Source organism: Enoplosus armatus, chromosome 1, assembly GCF_043641665.1.
Source record: "Enoplosus armatus isolate fEnoArm2 chromosome 1, fEnoArm2.hap1, whole genome shotgun sequence".
Taxonomy (NCBI): domain Eukaryota; kingdom Metazoa; phylum Chordata; class Actinopteri; order Centrarchiformes; family Enoplosidae; genus Enoplosus; species Enoplosus armatus.
In genome coordinates this window covers 12,229,425-12,249,742 of record NC_092180.1, presented here as the reverse complement: position 1 = coordinate 12,249,742, position 20,318 = coordinate 12,229,425, and the positions used below count along the sequence as shown (strand labels likewise).

The window sequence follows — 20,318 nt, the reverse complement described above, 5'->3', positions numbered from 1 at the left end:
GTGACATCAAACTGTTACTGTATAGTCACACTGCAGAGAATTTGCATGTATTGGCTTTCAACTTGAGAAATATCCTCATCTACTTAACACCCAGTGACTTTCACTTCTTCAGCTACTCCCTCAGGTCATTTTAGTAAACACGAGAATGTGCTCAGCCAGTGTGCCTGGTTAATTACGGTTTTTAAAAAAGTACACCAGCAGGTTGTTCCTGCTGAGTTATTTAGCATATAGGTACATACTGTATTTGATTCAGGTTTATATTGACTATCAATAGATTAATTTTAATCTGAAGAGATCAGTGCATACAGCTGAATGCACTGGATGGTCTTTTTTTATCCACACTGTGGCAAAGGCCAAACTGGCCAGAAACATTAGAGATATACTGTAAACATCTGAACTTCAACACTACTGTGCAGATTTTAATTCTAAACAACAATTAGAAACGTAGCTTAATATAACTCACAGCACAACTAGACTGGTGAGGTTTGCGAAGGCGTTGTCTGGTATGTACGAGATGCGGTTGAGCGCCAACGTAAGAGCCTGAAGGTTCGCCTGGTGTCTCAGAGAACCGATGGGGACCTCCGTCAGGTTGTTATCATCCAACCAGAGGTGGCGCAGCTGCTGAAGGCCTTCAAAACTGTCTTCTGGAACTGTGGTAATGTGGTTCGCATCCAGGCGACTGCAGAACAGAGAAACAAGGAAAAAACATGGGTTCATTAAATTGATATGATACTGAAGCTCACTCAGGCATTTGATGCTAACCATGCCTTCAAATTCATAATACATATATTTTCCTGATATCATATGGAGAATTTTTAACTCAACCCTCCATTAATTTTATTGTCACTTTTCTAAGTCATGGTGAATTTGGGGTGAGCAAAGCAGCAAATAGCCTGTACCAGAAAGTTCCTCTTGCAGCTCCAAATTCATCTGCGGGATGAAGTCTATTTAGTTTATCCTGGGTTTGACTTTCAGTCTCTACAAAAATATTTCAAAAAGCAGATAACTGCACACTAAGCTCCAGTTATTTGATTTCATCACCAATGTTTCGACCAAACCTGGTCTTCTTCAAGGCACTGAAAGGTCTGGGAAGTTTCTTAATTCAATGACTAGAACCTAACTCTGATTTGATTTGATGCACCTAAAACGGTTCCTCTCGATGCAGAGGGACAGAAGTTCAACTATAAGATTCTCCTGGACTGCAAACTCTTCAGGACTCATCTGAATCTTTGGTCATTACCAACATCTTGTGACTTAAAGCGTCGGTTTGAAAAAAAGACAGACAATTAAAAATGAAAGGGCTTTACTCTGTGGCTCCTCTCCCTGTTTGTAAGCACTGTCCAGTACAATGCCTGCATTATTGCAACCACTGCAATGGTCTAACTCAATGTGTTTTTTTTATCCTCACTTCCGAGAAATACTGAGATACCTGAAATCCCCCACTTAGGCCAACTCTTCATTCTTCAAATAAACAACATGCGTCATGCCATGAATGTTTGGCTGCCATGGTCAATCTGATATATTAACTTGACATTTTCTAACTGGTTTCATGCCGTGGATATTCAGAGAATCCCATGTTGGAGTGTTCCTTTTTTATTGTATTGTACTGAGTACTTGAGAGCAGTGACCCTGCAAACTGATGAAATTCGGATCAGATACCAATAGTTTGCTGGTAATAAAGGAAATATTTTTTATTTAAGCAGTATTATGAATGCACATGTGTTCCTTTCACCATCAACACACCGTTTTCTCCTGCTATCCTCCCTCACTGAGTGTCTCGCCCTCCCTCAAAATTCCTCAAGTGTCTGGGCTGGAAGAAAAACACTCTTGATTGACATTTAGCTCTCTAAGGCTTTATACAAACCAAGTCCTGGCTCTGCCAAAGCATATTACTTCAGCTACAGACCTTAAAACCTTCACAGAGAAAAGACATCTGTTTAAAAGAAAGAAGAAAGGCAAAAAAAGAAGAGGGGAAGCAAGGGACAAGGGGAGGGATATAGAGGGGTGATAATAGCTGAAAGCTGGATTTTCAGCACTTCTCTCCAGCTGGATCCATTCCTCCATTAGTCCCTGTCAAACTCAAAGGCACAGTGGTGGAGGGAGGTGGCACAAATAGAGCCATGTACATATTATGATCTCAATGAAACTGACATCCAGTAGTCACAGAAAAACAATGCGAAGACTGAGGGCGAGTGGAGCAGGACATTGTGAGAGGGCTGACGGTTACGAGTAAACACGTGGAAACACACAAGCTCCAAGATAACCCAACAATCCAGCATAAAAAGAGAAAAGTTAGCTACAGATCTGCTGAATACGACTGACCTATATTTGCACAGGGCTATTGTTGGGCTTAGTGCACAACAAACACTGCAGCAGGAGTTAAGTGTGTGATAAAAGTGGAACCGCCCCTAAATGACATCAACGTGTCTCGAGTAAATAATAGAGATTTCAACTGATATTCTCAACTTTGAGGAAGACTAAAGTCTTCACTCTTGTAATATTGACATCTTACAGTAGTGTAAGATTTAAAATAGTGTAAGTGATATTACATTTTAAAATTCAAACTATCTTGATGGACAGCTATCTGCTTGAATTTGGTCTTTCAGTTGAAGCAATCTGGTGCTCAACATGACCGGGATTCCACCAGGAACTGTGGTGTAAGATGATCCTGTATGGACGCTGAAGTTTGACACACTGCAACTGTAACACAATGCATTTTGTTGTTTCTAGTTTGAATTTGCATGTTATTTGTGTTATGTTCTGTGATTTTCAAGTGTATTGGTTACCGAGTTAGCACATTTTTGGCAGCTCTGTGAGATTGTACTTAGGCACAGCAGTGCTTTTGAACTAAATGCTAATGCTAGCATGGCAACATCCTCACAATCACAATGCTAACATGCTGAAGTTCAAAAGGTACAATGGTACTGTTGTTGAACAGTTGTTGTACAAAGGTACAACAAAAGTCCAAGAACGAAGTACTACTCTCAGTTCTACACAAACCTTGCATCTTGTGTCGTTCACACTGAGAAATCAATTGCCAGCGACTTTAAACAAAACTACATTGTTGCCCATAGACCCATTTTTGCATACATTTGTTATGCAAATTTTTAGCACCAAACTTTTAGATCTTTACATACATTAGTAGATAAACTGTTGTGCAGTACTTCTACTGCTACTGCTTATAGCATCTTTGTGAGTAACTGTCTAGAACATGGCTGCTGGTTTGACACAAACACAATGAATTCCACTTTGGGTAGTAGGCTGTGTAAATACACTGCAGTGCTTTTTCTGACGACAGCACTGATGGCTGCAGCATATCTTCCTGTCCAGGAATTCAGGACAAAATAATTTTCTCATTAAGACAACAGAGGCTATTCAAAAGACTCACTAACAAGGCTGGTTGACATGGCTTGAGTCATGTCATAGTAGAGTGATTTCTTACATATAAACATGAATGACTGCTTTTTGCAGCAGCACCTTTTGATTATTTACATGTTCTATCAGCAATTCAAAAGAGACATCTTTCAGTCCAAAGCCGAAGCTGCAGTTTTTGTCCCATTAGGCCGTATTTGGAAGTTTAAAACCAATTGGAACTATATTAATCCAGCAAAATATCTGACCAGTACAAGGGCATTGACAAATAAGCATTACAATCTCTGCTGCAATAGCAAAGAGTGTTTCCCTCATACAATACGCAGGACGGAAAGGTCCACTTAAAATTCGAAGGCTCTTTGAGCAGACAATACCCTGTGTGTGTATGTGTGTGTGGCAGATGACTTACAGAGACTGGAGAGAATGAAGGTTCTTCAGGGCTGCACTGGGCACAGTCTTCAGCTGATTATTCTGGAGCATCCTGAAGGTAATATGGCAAAATGATGATTTCAATTCAACCCAACACTTTGTCTTGCCCCATGAATCTAACATAATATGTATCCACAGATACATTCAATGCTAACTATGTTAGTGAGCTATTAAAGCTATAAAGGTCTCCTCTAATGTGCTTTCACACTGGTTACATTTATTCTCTTTGGAAGAGACACTGGCTTCATGGAGTTTTACAGATTCTTCCTGTCTCAGACAATACAGACAACTCAAGTCAACTCCAGATTATTGGAGAAGTCTCCCACAAACAGTTGCCAAGCAGATGATGAAACTTTAACAACAATAGAGTTATGAAGGTATCCAATGATCACTTTATTTAGACTTAATTTCATGAGTATTTGGTTCATTAGGAGCATATAAAATTATGTATACTTATACAGTTACAGTAATAGTAAAAACTGACCCACATCTGATGTGAATGAGGTTTGTTCAAGTTGTTTTTACTTGTGTAGTTACAAGTAACAAAGTGAATAAATGACTTGATATGATAAAGCAATGCCTCCATGTGTTTGTGTTTTTAGTCCTGTAACCAAGACCTCACCTGTAGATCAACAGGACTTTGAACTTTTGGCCCAGTGCAGAATCAACAGGGCAGCGCTTTGTGTGTATCTGTTCGAGTCTGTGCAAGCACACTAGGGTGTGCTGCCCGATGTAAATTACGCAGAACTAATTTTTACACAGGGCTTGTCTGCTCTGTTGGGGTTTTTCACAGCCACAGAAGAGTGCATTTCGTCTATTCCAAGTGGATGTAAATTACATGACTATGTTTAGGGTGGCAATAACTGACAGCACCACAATGTTACCACAAACTGCAATGTTTACTCTCTCCCCCAGTGTGTGGAAAACTTCACACTGTCACAGCCACAAGTGTGTGTGTTGACGGTGGTGGTGGTGGCGGCAGCAAGGGTGTATGCTTACAGGACTTTGAGCTGATGCAGTCCAGACAGGGCTTCAGGGTGGATGAATGACAGGTCATTCCCCGCAAGTCGTCTGTGGTGAGAGAAAGAGTTAAACTTATATTCTGGACATTTCTCAAATGTTTAAAAGCTACAGAGGTACATTTCTGCATAAAAAGAACACACAGTAACAAAACCACAGAGCAGATTTTATTTCTGAATAAAGCAATGCATGGTGCTTCACACCCAGCGCCTCAGTAGATTAAGTTCCAGCTCTGAGGCTGAACATGGGGCCTGGGGTGTCAAAGACATGTGTCTGTGCCATGGCCTGTTGTCACTTCGTCTGTCACCCACAAGAGATTAGAACTGTTCCTGGATATCCCCTCCTTAGATCCCTTTCTGAGCCTCCCAACCATCACTACTCAGTGCTCCCTTTAGAGAAAGCTAATTCACCCCTCTGAGGCTGATACAAACAATATAGCCTTGGAACATTTATCACCGGGCAGCTGCTTCAGTCCCCACATGAATTACTTGAGGTTGAGGGGGCACCTCCCTTTCCTGTTGGGAACAGGAAGTGTATAGGAAAAAGGGGTGTAAATAAGCATGGGACAGGCTGACTGGGACACACAGCCCAAGTGTACTATCTGGCCTGAGAGATTAGCAACAGATTTATCACTCTGCAACGTGAGTCAGTCCAGGCTGAATTCCCTGCAACAAGAGCTGCTGGGTGTGAGCCTGAGAACCAAGGCTGACTGTGTTAGAAGACCACATACCCTTCATGTAGACTCAAAACTGGTGTTTTGTTTGTGTGCCATAAATGTCACTGAATTAGAGAGCTAGTCCACTGTATGGCATTTTTGTAGCACAGCTAGGAGTTGACAGGTTTGACTAGCTGTGAGTCCCTGATGAGACTTGATAGAGCTGAAATAGTCAGTGAATTACCTGTTCCACATGTACACTGTATGCCAGTGGTAGGCAAATCTGGCCCTTACAAAAAGTATTCGGCCCCCCTTTCATAGTTTGCATCAAAACGTTACGCATAATGTTTCACAAATCTACTGTAGAACAATGGAAATACAAGGCTTGTGTAAATCCCAATAAACATGACCTTGTTACAACAAATAATCAATGACTTGCATCTCAAACACAAATCGGTAGTAGTCTAATAAGAATGGCGCGCTGATACAAAAATGTTTCAACAACAACTACATTAAGGCACATTTTATTGGGTGTAAATAGCCCATCAGTTACATTTTAAGTCTTGTGGCGCAACACAAAGCATACATTTGTGTATATGAGAATGATTTATCCATAAGTTTTACAATGACATAAGCTGCTGTAACTCCATTAGCGCTCACTCAGCTAATGGAAAAAATGACATCATACAACCCTAACACAAGTTTTATTCAAGGAAACTTATTTTTATATCTAAAAACAAAAAAGCAGACAATGTCAACAAAGTTTCTCCAGACTGCAGATGACTGCAACATCCAAGATCAGAATTTAACCTGATCAATGCATAGTCTCCCCCCCCCCCACTAATCTGCAGTTCTAGTCGGGACTACTGTACAACTTGCACATATGGAAATTCAAATTCACAAATTCAAACTGACACAAATCTTGTCGTAGCTGTTGAGACATTCTTGTTGATTTCCAACAGATAGTGACCAGTGTGGCTAATTCAACATGAATTAACTCCTTGAGAACTCAAACAACCCAGAACCTGCAGTCACTGTCACAAGCCACTAACAACCACATGCAAACATGGTTTGACAAGTCATTCAGATATCCTTCAGGTTTCACAACATTAAGAGCTTCTCCTCCTCTTGCACCTATCAGAAAATTCAGTACATGTCCCCCCAGGCTTCAACGAGGACAGAAGAATGTGCTAAATCTTGTTGAGGAAAGGCTAAATCCTCTCCTTGTGCAACACCACTCCCACAGGTCTACCTTTGTCAATAGCAAATTCACAAAGAGCCTTGCAGTGCACTCTGACAGCAGTAAAGGTCAGTAAGTTTACTGAGGAAAAAAACTGTATTTTGCAGTTTACAATTACAATTTAATTTAATATTTGGGAAACTACTGTGGAAAACACAAACAAGCACCCATCCCCCACAACATGCTCCCACATGTACCTTTCCACACCTTTTTGTTGTACCACTGTTGGTATAGGTAGCTGTGATGATAAGCCTGTGACTTCATTTCCTATGTTCATGTTGGCAATGAAAATGTTCACATCAAAACGTCCAATAATCATGTGGATATAATAGAGTTGGGAAGTGAGAGAAACTATTTCAGGCGCCTCCGGTTCCAAAAGTAAAAGTCTCACTCATTTTACCCACAGATAATTTTGTGTGGCTTTGCAAGCACTTCATCAGTACAAAAGATTAATAACTGTTAGAAATGAAATATCTAGTTCTTGGATAAAAAAAAAGTTAAAAAAGGTACAAGCCAGTACAACTCCCAATGTGCATTTGAGCAGGAAACATCCAATGACTAAAATTAATGCGCTAAAAATGATGCTGTTGAGAAAACATATTTTACGGCATTTTAATTCAACTTTCTTTTGGATTCTGGGTTAATATTGGATCAAATCACCGGCTTTAGTGCTGTGTTTTACTCCCAACTGCTCTGACTGGCTTCTCCATGTCAACGGTAATCAAGGTACTTGAGTACTGTAGTGTTTGGAGTCATCTGCCATGCCATGGCATGCCAAACAGCAGTTTTTACACACAATATGTATACCACTTGAAAGATCACCTGTATTAATATCATATGCAAACAAGAATCTGTGATTATGTGTACAATGCCAAAAAAACCCACTAGTGTAGAGTTCCTCTTCAACTGATAATACTATAATTAAACAGGACAAACATAGAAGATGTGAGCCAACACTAAAAAAAAAGGACGTCATGCACTGCTGTATTTAAATATAGTTATTGTTACATTGTTATTAGGTTATAGATACATTATACTGATAAGGATGTTATAGCTTTTCATTCAGCCAGATTCATACCTATTACACATAGCAAGAAAGAACCAATCTTTATTTATAACGCATTTCATACAAAAAGATGCAATACCATGTGCTTCTACAAAACATGAAAAATAGACAGGAAAATACACAGTTGCAATAAACTAAAACTTAAGAAACAATATAAAAAAACATGATTAAAATAACTGTTGTGTTTTAAATCATTCTGTGCAACATATTGACAGAAGACTGACCCAGATGTCATTACCACACTTCCCTGTAGATATATAGAGCACCCATCGGTCACAGGTTATTTTCAAGAATATAAACAAACTGCAAGGAAGACAGAGAATACCTGTCATCACGTCTGCTGAGCTTTGTGGTGCCTTTGGCAAGAAAGAAAGAGAGCAGAGGAGATTGCGTGACTAGGAAGGAGGTAATATTCCTCCCTCGTCTCCGCTCCTGTCTTGTATGAGGATGGCCCGCTCTCTTTTCTCTCCCTGATCTCTTTCTCTGTCAACTCTTTCTCTCCCCGTCTTTGCCCTCAGGGCCCATGCTCTGGTTCACTGACACTGCTGCAGCCCTAGAGCGAAAAAGTCATCCACCAAAGTTCACTGAGACAAGCCTGCAGATTTGTTCCCAGAAAAAAAAGGTTAAACAAATACACGTATGAACTAAGGGTATATGTCAATCAAAATGCCTGTCTTCAAAAACAGACACCCCAACGACAGTCCATCCATTCTGATGATCTAAGACAAGAAAGAAGAAGCAGCGAGACTGGGTGGGTTTTTTAGCCTTGTTGCCATGGAAACCATTGTTTTGCCCTCTTCCTTCCTGCCTTGCATTCCTCCACACAAAGCGATGAAAAGTAAATTGCCTTTCGACAAAGCAGATTGGAGTGGTGTATGGAAAAGAAGAGGCCGACTGAAAGATGCACGAGAGCTGAAAAAAACATGCCACCCAAAAAGGCCAAGTGGAGCTGGAACCGCTGGAGTGTGTTCACTCACTGGTCATTTTGTTTTCTCAGGGCTGCATGTTACCTGATATCAGGTAGACAGATTTTATCTCGGACTCCCTGCAGCACTGAGCCAGACAGCGGAGTATTTAAAGAGTGAAGAAATAACAAACACCCACTAAGATCAGATGTACGCCACTCAACAAAGCCCCGGAGCATAGATGTGCTGTTGCCACCCTGATAATCCCTTAAAAGCAAAAAATTCACACAGGATGTCACGACTGTAGCTTCAATACAAGTTGTCTCACCTCACCTTTTTAATTGAGCTTTACTGCACCTTTTATAACTGCCCTTGTTCAACTCATGAATCGGTGAGTGATTCGTAACCTCACGTCATGCAGCGCTTATCTTCTTCAGCTGAGAAGAAGGGCATATCGTGCACCTATACTGTGTGTTTTGCAGTACAAACTCAAATACCCAGGTGCACATCATAAAGCCCGGCCCTCATGTCAACATTGTACAGAGTAAATACATCATTAACAAGAAGGAAAAAAAGGGGGGGCATGTACTCACAGTTCTTCCAGATAGGGGAAGTTCTTGAATACGTATGCTGGAAGCTCAGTGATGTTGTTCATGCTCAGGTCACTGTGGAAAACAAAAAATCTGTTAGAAAATCAGTAATCTCATTGATTGAGTTCATTGATATAAATAAGAGTTTGTTAACCTTGTATTACAGATCTTGATAGGCAGCCTGGGTCACAGATGTTAAATACTGATATAATGATATCTGTTTTATATGTTTTAATAAATAAATAAAACATTTTAAACATGTAAACAAGCGGTTTCCAACAACGATCACTTTTGAACACTTTCAAGACCCATTTATTCTCAAACATTATTCTATTGATGCTTTCTTACCCTGATTTTGTTGTTATTCTTTAACCATTTTGCTTGTCTTTGATTTAAATATTTATTCAAATGCTTTTTATTGCCTTGCCCTTTGTTATTGTGAAGGCCTATTTAACACTGATTTGGAGGTAAGTAAGCTTTACTTAAGATTTTCTCTGATTGAAACGTCTCAAAATGAAATCATCTGTGTATGAGGCCAACTAATCTACAGCAAACATGCAATTAAAATATGAAAATGATGAGGGTTTTGACTGTAATTGTAAACTACGCATACAAACAATAGGGTAGTTGTGTCACCCATCCCTTATGGCAGTTTTAAGTCTTTTGACTGTACCTGCATGAGTGTAACCTCAACAAAAAAAGCCTTGAAAAAGCCCTTCTCTTTGGCCCCAGGGATCTTCATTTTTCAAACCAACTTCAAGTAAAGATAGGCATGTAGCAGCATGAAAAATATGCACACAGGACTTGATTTGCTTTCCCACCAAAGCTAATATGAGTATATGTGTTTACATTTCCATAATGATAATTCATAATGATAAGTGCTTACTCTTACTCTAAAATGTGTTAACTTTAGGAAAGCAGTGCGGTGTTTTAAACTGTCTGTAAAAAGTAAGGGACCGTCACAGTAAAAGAGGGGATGGAAGGCTGTCTTAGGTCTACTAAGGAAACCTATACAGTGATCAGAAATCCTCTAACCTGCTTCAAAGAAAAGCCTCTCACCCTCAACAACATATGTAAAGAGACAGCATATATGAAGGCTGCAAAAACATCCGGGATTCACAAATGAAGCAACCCCCTGACCCCCTTCCTCCCTTTTCACTCTCCAACTGGCCATATTGAATTTCACTGCCAGATCTCTCTAGGACCTTGTGTGTGGGCCCCTGAATCCTACAAGGATCATATTGCCCTTCCTCTGCAGTCCCAGCTGCGCACGCACACACACACACACACAAACGCAGAGAAGCCTTAAAAGGCGGGCCCTGACAGAACCCTCATCATCCCTGCGACCTACGTCCCATCTCCACTTACCTGGTTATCTAATTACCGTATAGATGTGCAGCTACAACAACACTTCCATCAACATCCACCCACTCCGTATCATTTTTTCCTACCCTGACATCTCTGGTGGTGTTCTGCAATCACTGCTGCAGATCTGCCACCACTGGTGGTCAGATGGATACATCCCTAACCACATTTTAAACCGTTTGACTAAATCTTCCGCAGACTGTTGACTGCTCTGAACCACATGCAGGGCTGGGGAGTACAGGAGGCCTGCATGACTCTATCACACTTCCTGTGTCTGGCTGCTTTACTCATCAAGGTCCTGGCCTGTCCCTGCTAAGATAGATTGAAGGGGACACTAAAAATGCAGCTGTGATAAATGGTGACAAGCCTAAACGCTTCTACAAACAGGTATCAGTAAATTTCTATCCCATGTGCCCTTTGGCTTCATTTTAGCAGAAAAGAAGGAGAGAATCTGAGAAAAGCAGCAGACATGCTTTGAGGAAAGGAAAATATGGCTGCTAAGGTCAAGTATAACATATTCTAAAAGTCAAAATATACCCCTTTAAAAATACAATCTGAATAAAACAATAAACAACCTTAAGCACTTGCACACACACAAACATTAAAATGTAGTGTGATGAATTGAAATGTTGCTTTTAAACGCACAATGAGACCATTTTTATTTACTCTTATCAATCTAAAAAAAGTATGAAATTTTAAACAGCTCCCTGCTCCCCTCTCTGTAGTTAATGTATTGATAATGGTTGTAGTAGCTAACTACTCTTTATTCCTGAAAAAATAATATAATCCTAATTTGCTTAATAATATGCAATTTCTATTTGAAATTCTTTTAGTTTGCAATGGTATTACCTAAGAAAAAACTAAAGATATTCAGTTTACTATCCCATAAGATGAAGAAAAGTCAAAAAGTCATGGTTTGCAATGGCTTAAGATACATCATTTTACTTGTTTACTAATGGAGACAAATGTTAGGGAACAATGTATCAATCGTGTTTCATGGGGCCGATGACACTTGATTGATTTTTGTGCAGTGACCATATACTGAAATTATACTTTACAATCAGACTATCAATTTATAGTGAATGTGCTCAAAATGAATGAGATGAACAGTACATACACTGGGCCTTATAAATCTGTTGTTCAGACCAACTAAGCATATTTCTGCTTTTCTGCATACAGTGTTTTGCAGGACTGTTTCTGTCCTGCTGCAACACATGTATGTTCATCTCTGTACATCAGTTACATCTCTGAAACTTCCTACAACCTGTCGGAACCTGCCGAATTACACATTTTGACATAAAACATGCCCATGGGGTTGCATGGTGGCGCAGTGGTTAGCACTGTTGCAGCTCCCCCTGTCATGTCTAAGTGTCCTTGAGCAAGACACTGAACACTAAAGGTGCTCCCGATGGAGACCAACACCTTGCATGGCAGCTCAGCCACCATCGGTGTGTGAATGTGTGAGTGAATGGGTGAAAGAGACTTAGCTGTAAAGCGCTTTGGGAACTGCAAAGGTTGAAAAGCGCTATATAAGTGAGATCATTTACCAAGTGAGATCATTAACTTCCACAAAAGACAGTGCATATATCAACTGTCTGGAGAACTTAAACACGAAGCAGAGATCTGCAGCCAGTTGCACTGGTTGCAAATAGTTCTTACAAAGATTAGTTGTTACTAAATAATTACACCTAATATAATAAAAAAAAAAAAAGGCTTCATAATCTTCAGAAATCACAAGTTTTCCAGACTTTTACTAGAGCTAGTTGCCTGACCAAACAGAACAACCAGGAAAGGACTTGATAGAGGTCGTATTCAAGATGCCAGGAACTGCAGTGACATAACTAGAGAGTTTATTGGCTCCTACGGGAGGTTTCACCGGAAGAACAACAATCAGTGCAGCACCTCACAAATCAAGCCTGTGTGTCAGAGCGGACAAAGCAAACAGACTCCCAGAAAAAAGACTTTGGACAAAGATCTTGTGGTCTGATACAATTAAAATCCAACACTTCAGCCATAATGCAAAGTGTAATGCAGAGTGGAAACCAGACACAGCCACTGTATTTATTCATCCCACAGCATATAATATTATATACCAAATGTTCATGAAAACTTACGCAATAAATATTTTTTCCTTTAAGATTTGTACCATGTCATTCAGTGCTGTAAAACAATGAGAGGAAAAGTTGAGTTGGTGCAATATATTAAAAAAAAAAAAACAGCAGGTCTAGATTCAGGCAAAGAAATGTTCAATTCCCAAAGCATTTAAAATTAACAAACGTTTTTGGTTTATTATGATTGTGATATCCTTTGTTGTACAGATACACCGTCTACATCAGACTAATTTCAGGTGTGTTTCTGAGTTGTCTGTCTGATGGAACAGAAGCTTTTACTTCTCGCGTACCTGCAACCTGAAATGTCTTTTCAACTTGATGATTTTTTTCCACGTAGAAAAATAAGTACATCACTGTGTGCTGAGCAGTGAGCTCTGTCGGATGCCTCAGAGTGCACAGCAATACTGCAGGTGAATGGATCCAGCCTACAGTGAAAGCTGCTTTCACTGCACAGCCAGCCAGTGTTATAGGACAGTCCTAAATATTCTGTTCAAGTGGCCAAATATTTCAATATTGAATAGTAATAATAAGGAAATACAGCTGAAGATTACAATTTTCAATTATGTAGTCGTTACCTTTGAGGATGGATGAAATTCAGTCTCCAATTACTCCCATTTTCTGAAATAAATCAAAAACGGCATCGAAGCACAGTATGATTCCTCACTGAGACCTTATAAAGGCAGTTCTTTCATCTGCAACTACATTAAAGAGCCAAACACAGAATCTAAATTTCCACAACATTTCTAATAGTACTAGTAATGAGTTTACATATTCATAGTAGGATTTACATATCTTGAAAAACAAATTACAAGTTCACTTCCTTTACATTTATCTTTTAAAGTTATCTTTCTTGAACAAGTGAAAGCTGATTTCCAGAGGTTGAAATGCCCCCCCCCCCCCCCGTCTCCCTTCAATTCAACAATTTACAACATTTTGGAAAGTAAACCGCATTGCAAAAGATCAAAAACTTACCAAACTCCCTTTTGAAGTTTACTATCACTTTTGAGAAACAGTGTGTCTTGAAAAGCCAAACAGTCTTTTCATCTTTTTTGTAATCAGGCACTAATTCACAGCTAGCCTTATTTCTACTACACACAAGACAAGAGTGTGTCACCCCTCACAAATAATGTATCACTCCATTAGGCCAATGGCGCAAAGTATCATAATTTCCTCAAAACCTATAATCAAGGATGTTCAGGATAATGTGTGTAATATGTAATTAAACTAATGCTGCAGCACACTCCAAGACCATCCAGTGTAACACTGAAAATACAGGATCATTGTCAAATACAGTGTGTGTGATGCACAGTAAATATGTATAAAATTTGCTACAGAGGACATTTAAAAGCTAACCTGTCTTCATTACACCACATTAATAACAGAAACATACGAGAGGTTCAGCACAGTTATTTCATGGATGAATGGCAGGATGCAAATTTGGCAGCTCTTCCTTCTGCTCCAGTCTAGTCCAGTCTGGTCTAGGGCTACTACGCTTTTAAGTTCTTCGTTGTCCACCTGAATAAATGTCAACTATTATAGAGTTGTGTTCACAAGTCCTTGATGTGCTCTCAGTATGACAAACATTGCATATAAAGAATATTTTCCATGCTTCAAACCAACTTCCGAGCATCTGGCCATCATTTTTTTAAAATCTTACTTGTATCCCTTTAAAGTTACCTTGAACCTTTTCCCACTTATCTGTCTTAGGAGTCCCAGAAGACATCACAGTCTTACCTTCTAAGCAATAAGTAAACTAAAAAAGTAAACTACCACGCCCAAAGATTACTAATTCTACATACTTACTAGTACTACTAAACACAGGGTTGGGGATTGGGGGAGAGAGCGTTAATATTCTCCCATCCACAAGTCATCGTGTTTGGGAGTGGGGAACCACTGACTGGCTCCTTTCACCTCTGCTGACCAAGAACAAAAGTATCATTCAGTCAAAAATGGATTGAGGGCACCAATGGTGAAGCCCGCAAGCTCCACCAGCAGAGTGCAAGACCCCTGACGCCACCCCTCCTCTTTTCCCTCAAGTCTCAACCTTGTTCACGCTATGAAAGGACCTAACACAACTGAGATGTAAGCTGCAGTAACCCCCTCTTGCTCCCTTAAAATGCACAAGATTTCAAGCAGACACTATACCAAAAACGAAACCTGTGCGGAGGCTCAGTGGCAGATAAACTACATACCTTCAAAAGGAGTGTTTGCTTTGTTACTGGCTGAGGGGCCTCCTCTTTTCTCTCATCTGCTTTTCTGTGAGACGGTTGTTTCCATTACAGATGCCAAAACTCAAGCCCCTATGGGCTGTAGGTAAGAGTCCACTCTGTTGTCATATGATTTATTGTTCAATGTGTGGTCTTCCAGTACCACAAGTTTTTCTCTACAGCAAAGGTACAAAACAACAGTAGATAGGCAAAATACAATAAATATCCTAAAATACTAAACCTTTTCCTGACCTTTGGGCATTGTTACACTTAAAAAACACTACCTTGAAACTGTCTGTTTCTGCTACTATGTGTGTATATGAATGTGTGTTTGTATGTTTAAAATTACACACCTTTCTACCTGTTGTTGGCTCCGACTAGACTAGATTTTCTCAGTGTCTCTGCCATGCCATCATACTGATAGTAAACACATGATAACTAGGGCTGGGCGATAGGGTCAAAATCTTTTATCATGGTATATGTCATTTTATATCACGGTAAATATCTACCTATCAAGTAACTATCTAGTATCTATCTAGTATATATCTATCTAATATGTACCTTTCTGTGAATTTGCAAATTTTGGAAATTGTAAAGTTTTTTATAACTTTTTTATAACAGTCTTCATTGTTTTTATTTATTATATCTTGATTCTCTACTTATGTCTCTATTGCACAATCCTGTATGCTGCTGGTACAATGCAAATTTCCCCGCTGAGGGATTAATAAAGGATTATCTTATCTTATCTCTTATCATGATAAGCAACAGTAATTGTTCTGTAAATTCAATAAAGAAATGGTTTAAAATAACCATACCATACTTCTCTGTATTTATAATTTCACTCTCCTCCTCCATGTTTTCTCATCATTCTCTTCTTCTGCCGCTGGTTGGCAAACCATCTTAGAGGCGCATTACTGCCACCAACTGTAGCTCTCACGTCACATGACAACGTGGTAAGCACTCCTGCTGCCCAAATCACGTCATCTTGCAAGGCAGCTGAATTTATGAGGTCACGCGAGAATCCAGCCCCAAAATTTGCACAAGTTCAGTTCAAATATTGTAATGACAAAACACTCACATAGGATATTTTTCCTAGGGCTGCCCCCCAATAGTCGACCAAACGGTTAGTCGATAAGATGTGTCTCAGTCGACAAAGTTTTCATTGGTTGGTTAGTTGCAGAAAAATAAAACCCTCAAATTCCATTTGTTGTCGTTAGTGCTGGAATGGTTGCAACACAGACATTTGTTCTTGTAACACAGAAGTCAGAGTTAGGCAACATGGGACAGCCTTGTCGTGCCACTTTGACGCATTCGGTGTTCAGATCATTGATGTACTAAAAGAACAAACTTCAAATACGTAAAATCGGCCCGATCAGGTCAGTTTTGCCAGAGTTACAGTAGAAAAACAGATTTTTCAGTTGGTAAGTAAAAAATACAAAACAGAAGTGTTTTCTGTTTTTAAAGGTAATGTTTATTTGTTGAAGATTGTAAATGTATATCATCTGTTAGACCTATCCTTAGGCTAAGTATCAGTAAAGGTTTAATTTATCATGCTAGCCTATGTTTGGTGCTAGCCAGGGTAAAGTTGACAGAGGTATGGGAGGGACGATGTTATACTGTGTTGAAGTAAATAAAGTCTTCAGTCTCCTTGCTGGTTGTTCAGACACATTCAGAATCATTACCGCTTTTGCCGTTAGCATTGTCGTGAACAGGCGGCTCGCTTCGTGCATGCCTTTGTAAAATGTATATTTTAAAGGCTCATTATTATGGTTTTGTATTTCTCTGTAACGTAGCACAGTGTTAACAGTGTTACTTATAACAGTCTCTCAGCCCTAGAACTCCAACCATTTTCTAATGCCCCAAAAATACATATTTAAATAATTAAATGAATTTCATAAACATGCAACAAGTAGTCCACTATCGGCTTAATCTAACAACTACTAGTCTACTAGGAAAATCTTTGGTCGGGGCAGCCCTAATTTTTCCTTACACATCAGCAGACCATTGTGGGTGCATTAGCCCTGAGAGAAGGAGCCCTTGCAGCTGCAATATGTCTCACTAATCCATCATGATCCCTAACCCCAGTGCTCCACATACAAAAGACGGAGGGAGTGGGAGAGGACAACTTAAGTTCAAGAGACCAAGAGAACAAATGGCAGTAGGACAGAGAGAGGGACAAACAACCTTTCACATACTTTTAAGTGAATATATTAGACAGTTTAGTGTTTCAAACCTGTCGCAGAGCATTTAGATAACCATGTGCAGAGCAGCCTGCGAGACATGAAGATAGCACAATCTTGAAAACAACACATTGTTTTTCGTTTTGGCATTAAGTAGGCCAGCAGAGCTGTGATATCATTTTGTGAAAACATTGTTTCGTGTTGTGATTGAGATGTCAGACTGTCCATAATAAAGTGAAGAATTTTATCCCAGAGGAAGAAATATGCTGAGTCCCAGCTGTAAGGAGTAGGCCTAGCGTGACACATCTTGATTGCCTGGTATATGAATCCACGTTCTCCGTTTACTTTACCCAACACTTTTTTAACAATGGTGATTTCAAATGGCACAATATTGGTCCTGGTGTAGCGACACTTGGGCCACCATTCTTAAAAGATAGCAAAACAGCAAAACAAAACGTTTCCACAAACAAGAAAAAACCTTTACACTTTTAAGCAAGGTGACAGTGAAGCACAAGTTATTTTACAACCAAATAACAATAACAACCAATAACATCTTGAATAGACAAGTGCCCATGTAAACTTAAAGTCACAAGTAGGGAGTACAGTAATTACAAAAAGCCACAATAAATTGCTGTTTTCAATGCTGTTGCAGAGGTGGTTACTTTAGTTTATGATTAACCCAGAGGTTGTGAAACAAACTGAGGAGTTTCCTCATGGGGCAATCATCAACTGTATCTGCACCACCCCATAAAGATCTAACCTACCTGGTGCCCATTTGCTCCACTTTTTATAAAAAATGAGTGCTCTTACTTGAAGCAGTAGTTAAGTGCTCAGTCAGACTTGTGGTTAGAATGTGATAACAGCGCAAGCTTGACATCCTAATTATTTTGTACTAAACATACAGTACTTGGAACAAGACACTGCTGGTTACAACCCATGCAGCATTACTCACCCAAATCTGGCCCTATTCATGACCTCAGCACTCCGTACATTACTTTGTGATTCAGTCACATGGCAAAATGTGATGTTTTCACCTGTTATCCAGCAGCAGGTTGTGTTTTCAAAAGGTATTTTTATGAAAAAACGTCTTCTGTTTGCTGGTAAAAATAAAATGTTTGTCAAGGGCCAAACAAATGTTGGAATCCAATATTTCCAGACAGATTGCACCGGACACTGAGGCAGTTTGCACAGATGACTTAACGTACAATCCAGTAAAGAAGAAAGGCAAAGCGGAGAGGTTCAAACTGTGAAAATATTGGATTTAAACATTGGTTTGGCCCGAGACAAACATTTTGTCATTCCTGGCAAAAAGTAGACATCTTTGATATCCCAAAAATACCTTTGAAGATGCAACCTGCTGCTGGACAACAGGCAAATAATGTCTTGAGGGAACGTATGGCGTGCTGAGATCACAAATAGGGCTACACCAAATTATGTCGATCATAAAGTGGAAAAAAACTCAACATGTCTAGATCTGAAATGATTTGTCGATTAACACAAAATGAATCTGCAACAATGCTGATGATTGATTAATCATCCAGTCTCTAATCAAGCAAAAATGCTCAACATTCACTGGTTCCACACTCTCAAATGTGAGGTTTTAAATTAAAATGTAATATCTTTTTGATTTTGGACAGTTAATTGGAGAAAACAATCAATCTGTAGACATCACCTTGGCCCTGGAAACTTCTGATGGGCATTTTATAGACTAAATGCTGCAACGAACAATTATTCTCGTTACCAATTAATCAGCAGATTATTTTCAATTACCAAAACCAAAAATATTCAGTTTACTATCATATATGACAAAGAAAAGAATCAAATCTGCACCCTTGAGACGCTGGGAACAGAAAATGTTGAGCAATTTTGCTAGAAAAATGACTTGAAATGATTAATCGATTACCAAAAGAGTTACGTTAAGTGTTCTTTGGATTGATCTTGATCTATTGTTTCAACTCTAAAATGATCGATTACTCCAAAAACTAGCTGATAATGTACATAATCATTAGTTGCAGCCCTACATCACACATGTTTGTTACAACATGAGTAGAAACTGTGAGCTGATTTAACATTTCTTTCAAGGCTGCAATGGAAAGTTGGTGACAAGTTGTCAAGCTTTAACTGTGTGTGGAGTTCAACTGAACTCTGTGAAGACGTTGAAAGTTGTGACACAATAATAACTCAAGACTAGGAAGCTTTACTGACCAGGAGACTCTTCCTTACATCTTCATTAGGACATTTTTCTGTGGCGAGCCATTTGTGTAAAGTTTGCTCCCGTGATGTTGAATATCCACTATTCACTTGAGATGTAAACACAACACACTTAGGCCTTTACGGTGAGGCATTTACAAGTGCACAGACATGTTTGGAGGTTGTTATTTCACCGTGGATGTGTTTTTAATACTTACAGGTAGTAGGTGAAAGCACTGAGCCCGGTCGGGACGGTGGTGAGTCCTCTCCCGGAGCAGTCTGCACCCCCATCTTCATCGCAGCTGCATGAGGGCGAACAAACGGCCGTCGACTGCCCTTGACCGGTGGCCCCAGGACGAAGGAAACACCACAAACATATCCAAAACAAATCCACACGCATTTTTCTCTTCGTCGGTTCAGGTGGAAGCGATTAAAAACAACAAAAAGGGGACGGGGAGGAGGGGGGGCTTTGTTTTGTGGTTAAATCTATTCCGGACGTCGACTTCTCATGTGGTTGGTCGGTTGAGGCATGAAGAGATGAAGCCTAACGTTAACCGTCGCTTTTCAAAACAAAAAAAAAAAATAACGTCCGAGCACTTCACACATTCACGAGCCCGAGCAAAGACAAATATCCACGTTAACGTTTAAGCTAGTCCTAAAAAACAAACGTTGTCCTCGAAGACGAGCGATTTACCTTGCCGTGAAACATTTCTCAACCCCCTGCGTGTCGTATTAGTCCATGAAAATAAAGTAGCAGGGCTGGCGACAGGAGCGGTAGCCTACCTTGCGTTTTTTTGCGTTTTCGTTGTCCCATTAAATAACCACACACAAAAAAAAAAATACAAACGAGCTGTGCCTGTTACTGCGTTGCTAAGAATGCTGATCCGGAGACGGTGAAATCTGCAGTTTAAACACACCGGGCAACCATTAGCCGTTGTGGTTTGTTGCCTAACAGGAGATCACCGTCAGTTTTCAGCCATTCCTCACG

General features: G+C 39.7%; 1 protein-coding gene across 3 annotated transcripts in view; it reads right to left on the bottom strand.

The window, feature by feature from the left end:
- Positions 1–19,733, bottom strand: part of lgr4 (leucine-rich repeat containing G protein-coupled receptor 4) — a 28,743-nt gene extending 9,010 nt beyond the window's left edge. For 2 of the 3 annotated variants that reach the window (XM_070901799.1, XM_070901800.1), the window contains exons 1-5: positions 19,549–19,733; positions 9,281–9,352; positions 4,801–4,872; positions 3,782–3,853; positions 464–679 (exon numbers count right to left, since the gene is read on the bottom strand). In XM_070901799.1, coding sequence (XP_070757900.1) covers positions 464–679; positions 3,782–3,853; positions 4,801–4,872; positions 9,281–9,352; positions 19,549–19,730 — 614 coding nt within the window. In that variant the 5' untranslated portion in view covers positions 19,731–19,733. The remainder of the gene's footprint in view (positions 1–463; positions 680–3,781; positions 3,854–4,800; positions 4,873–9,280; positions 9,353–19,548) is intronic. The other variant, XM_070901801.1, reaches the window with a different exon arrangement.
- Between the last annotated feature and the right edge of the window lie 585 nt (positions 19,734–20,318).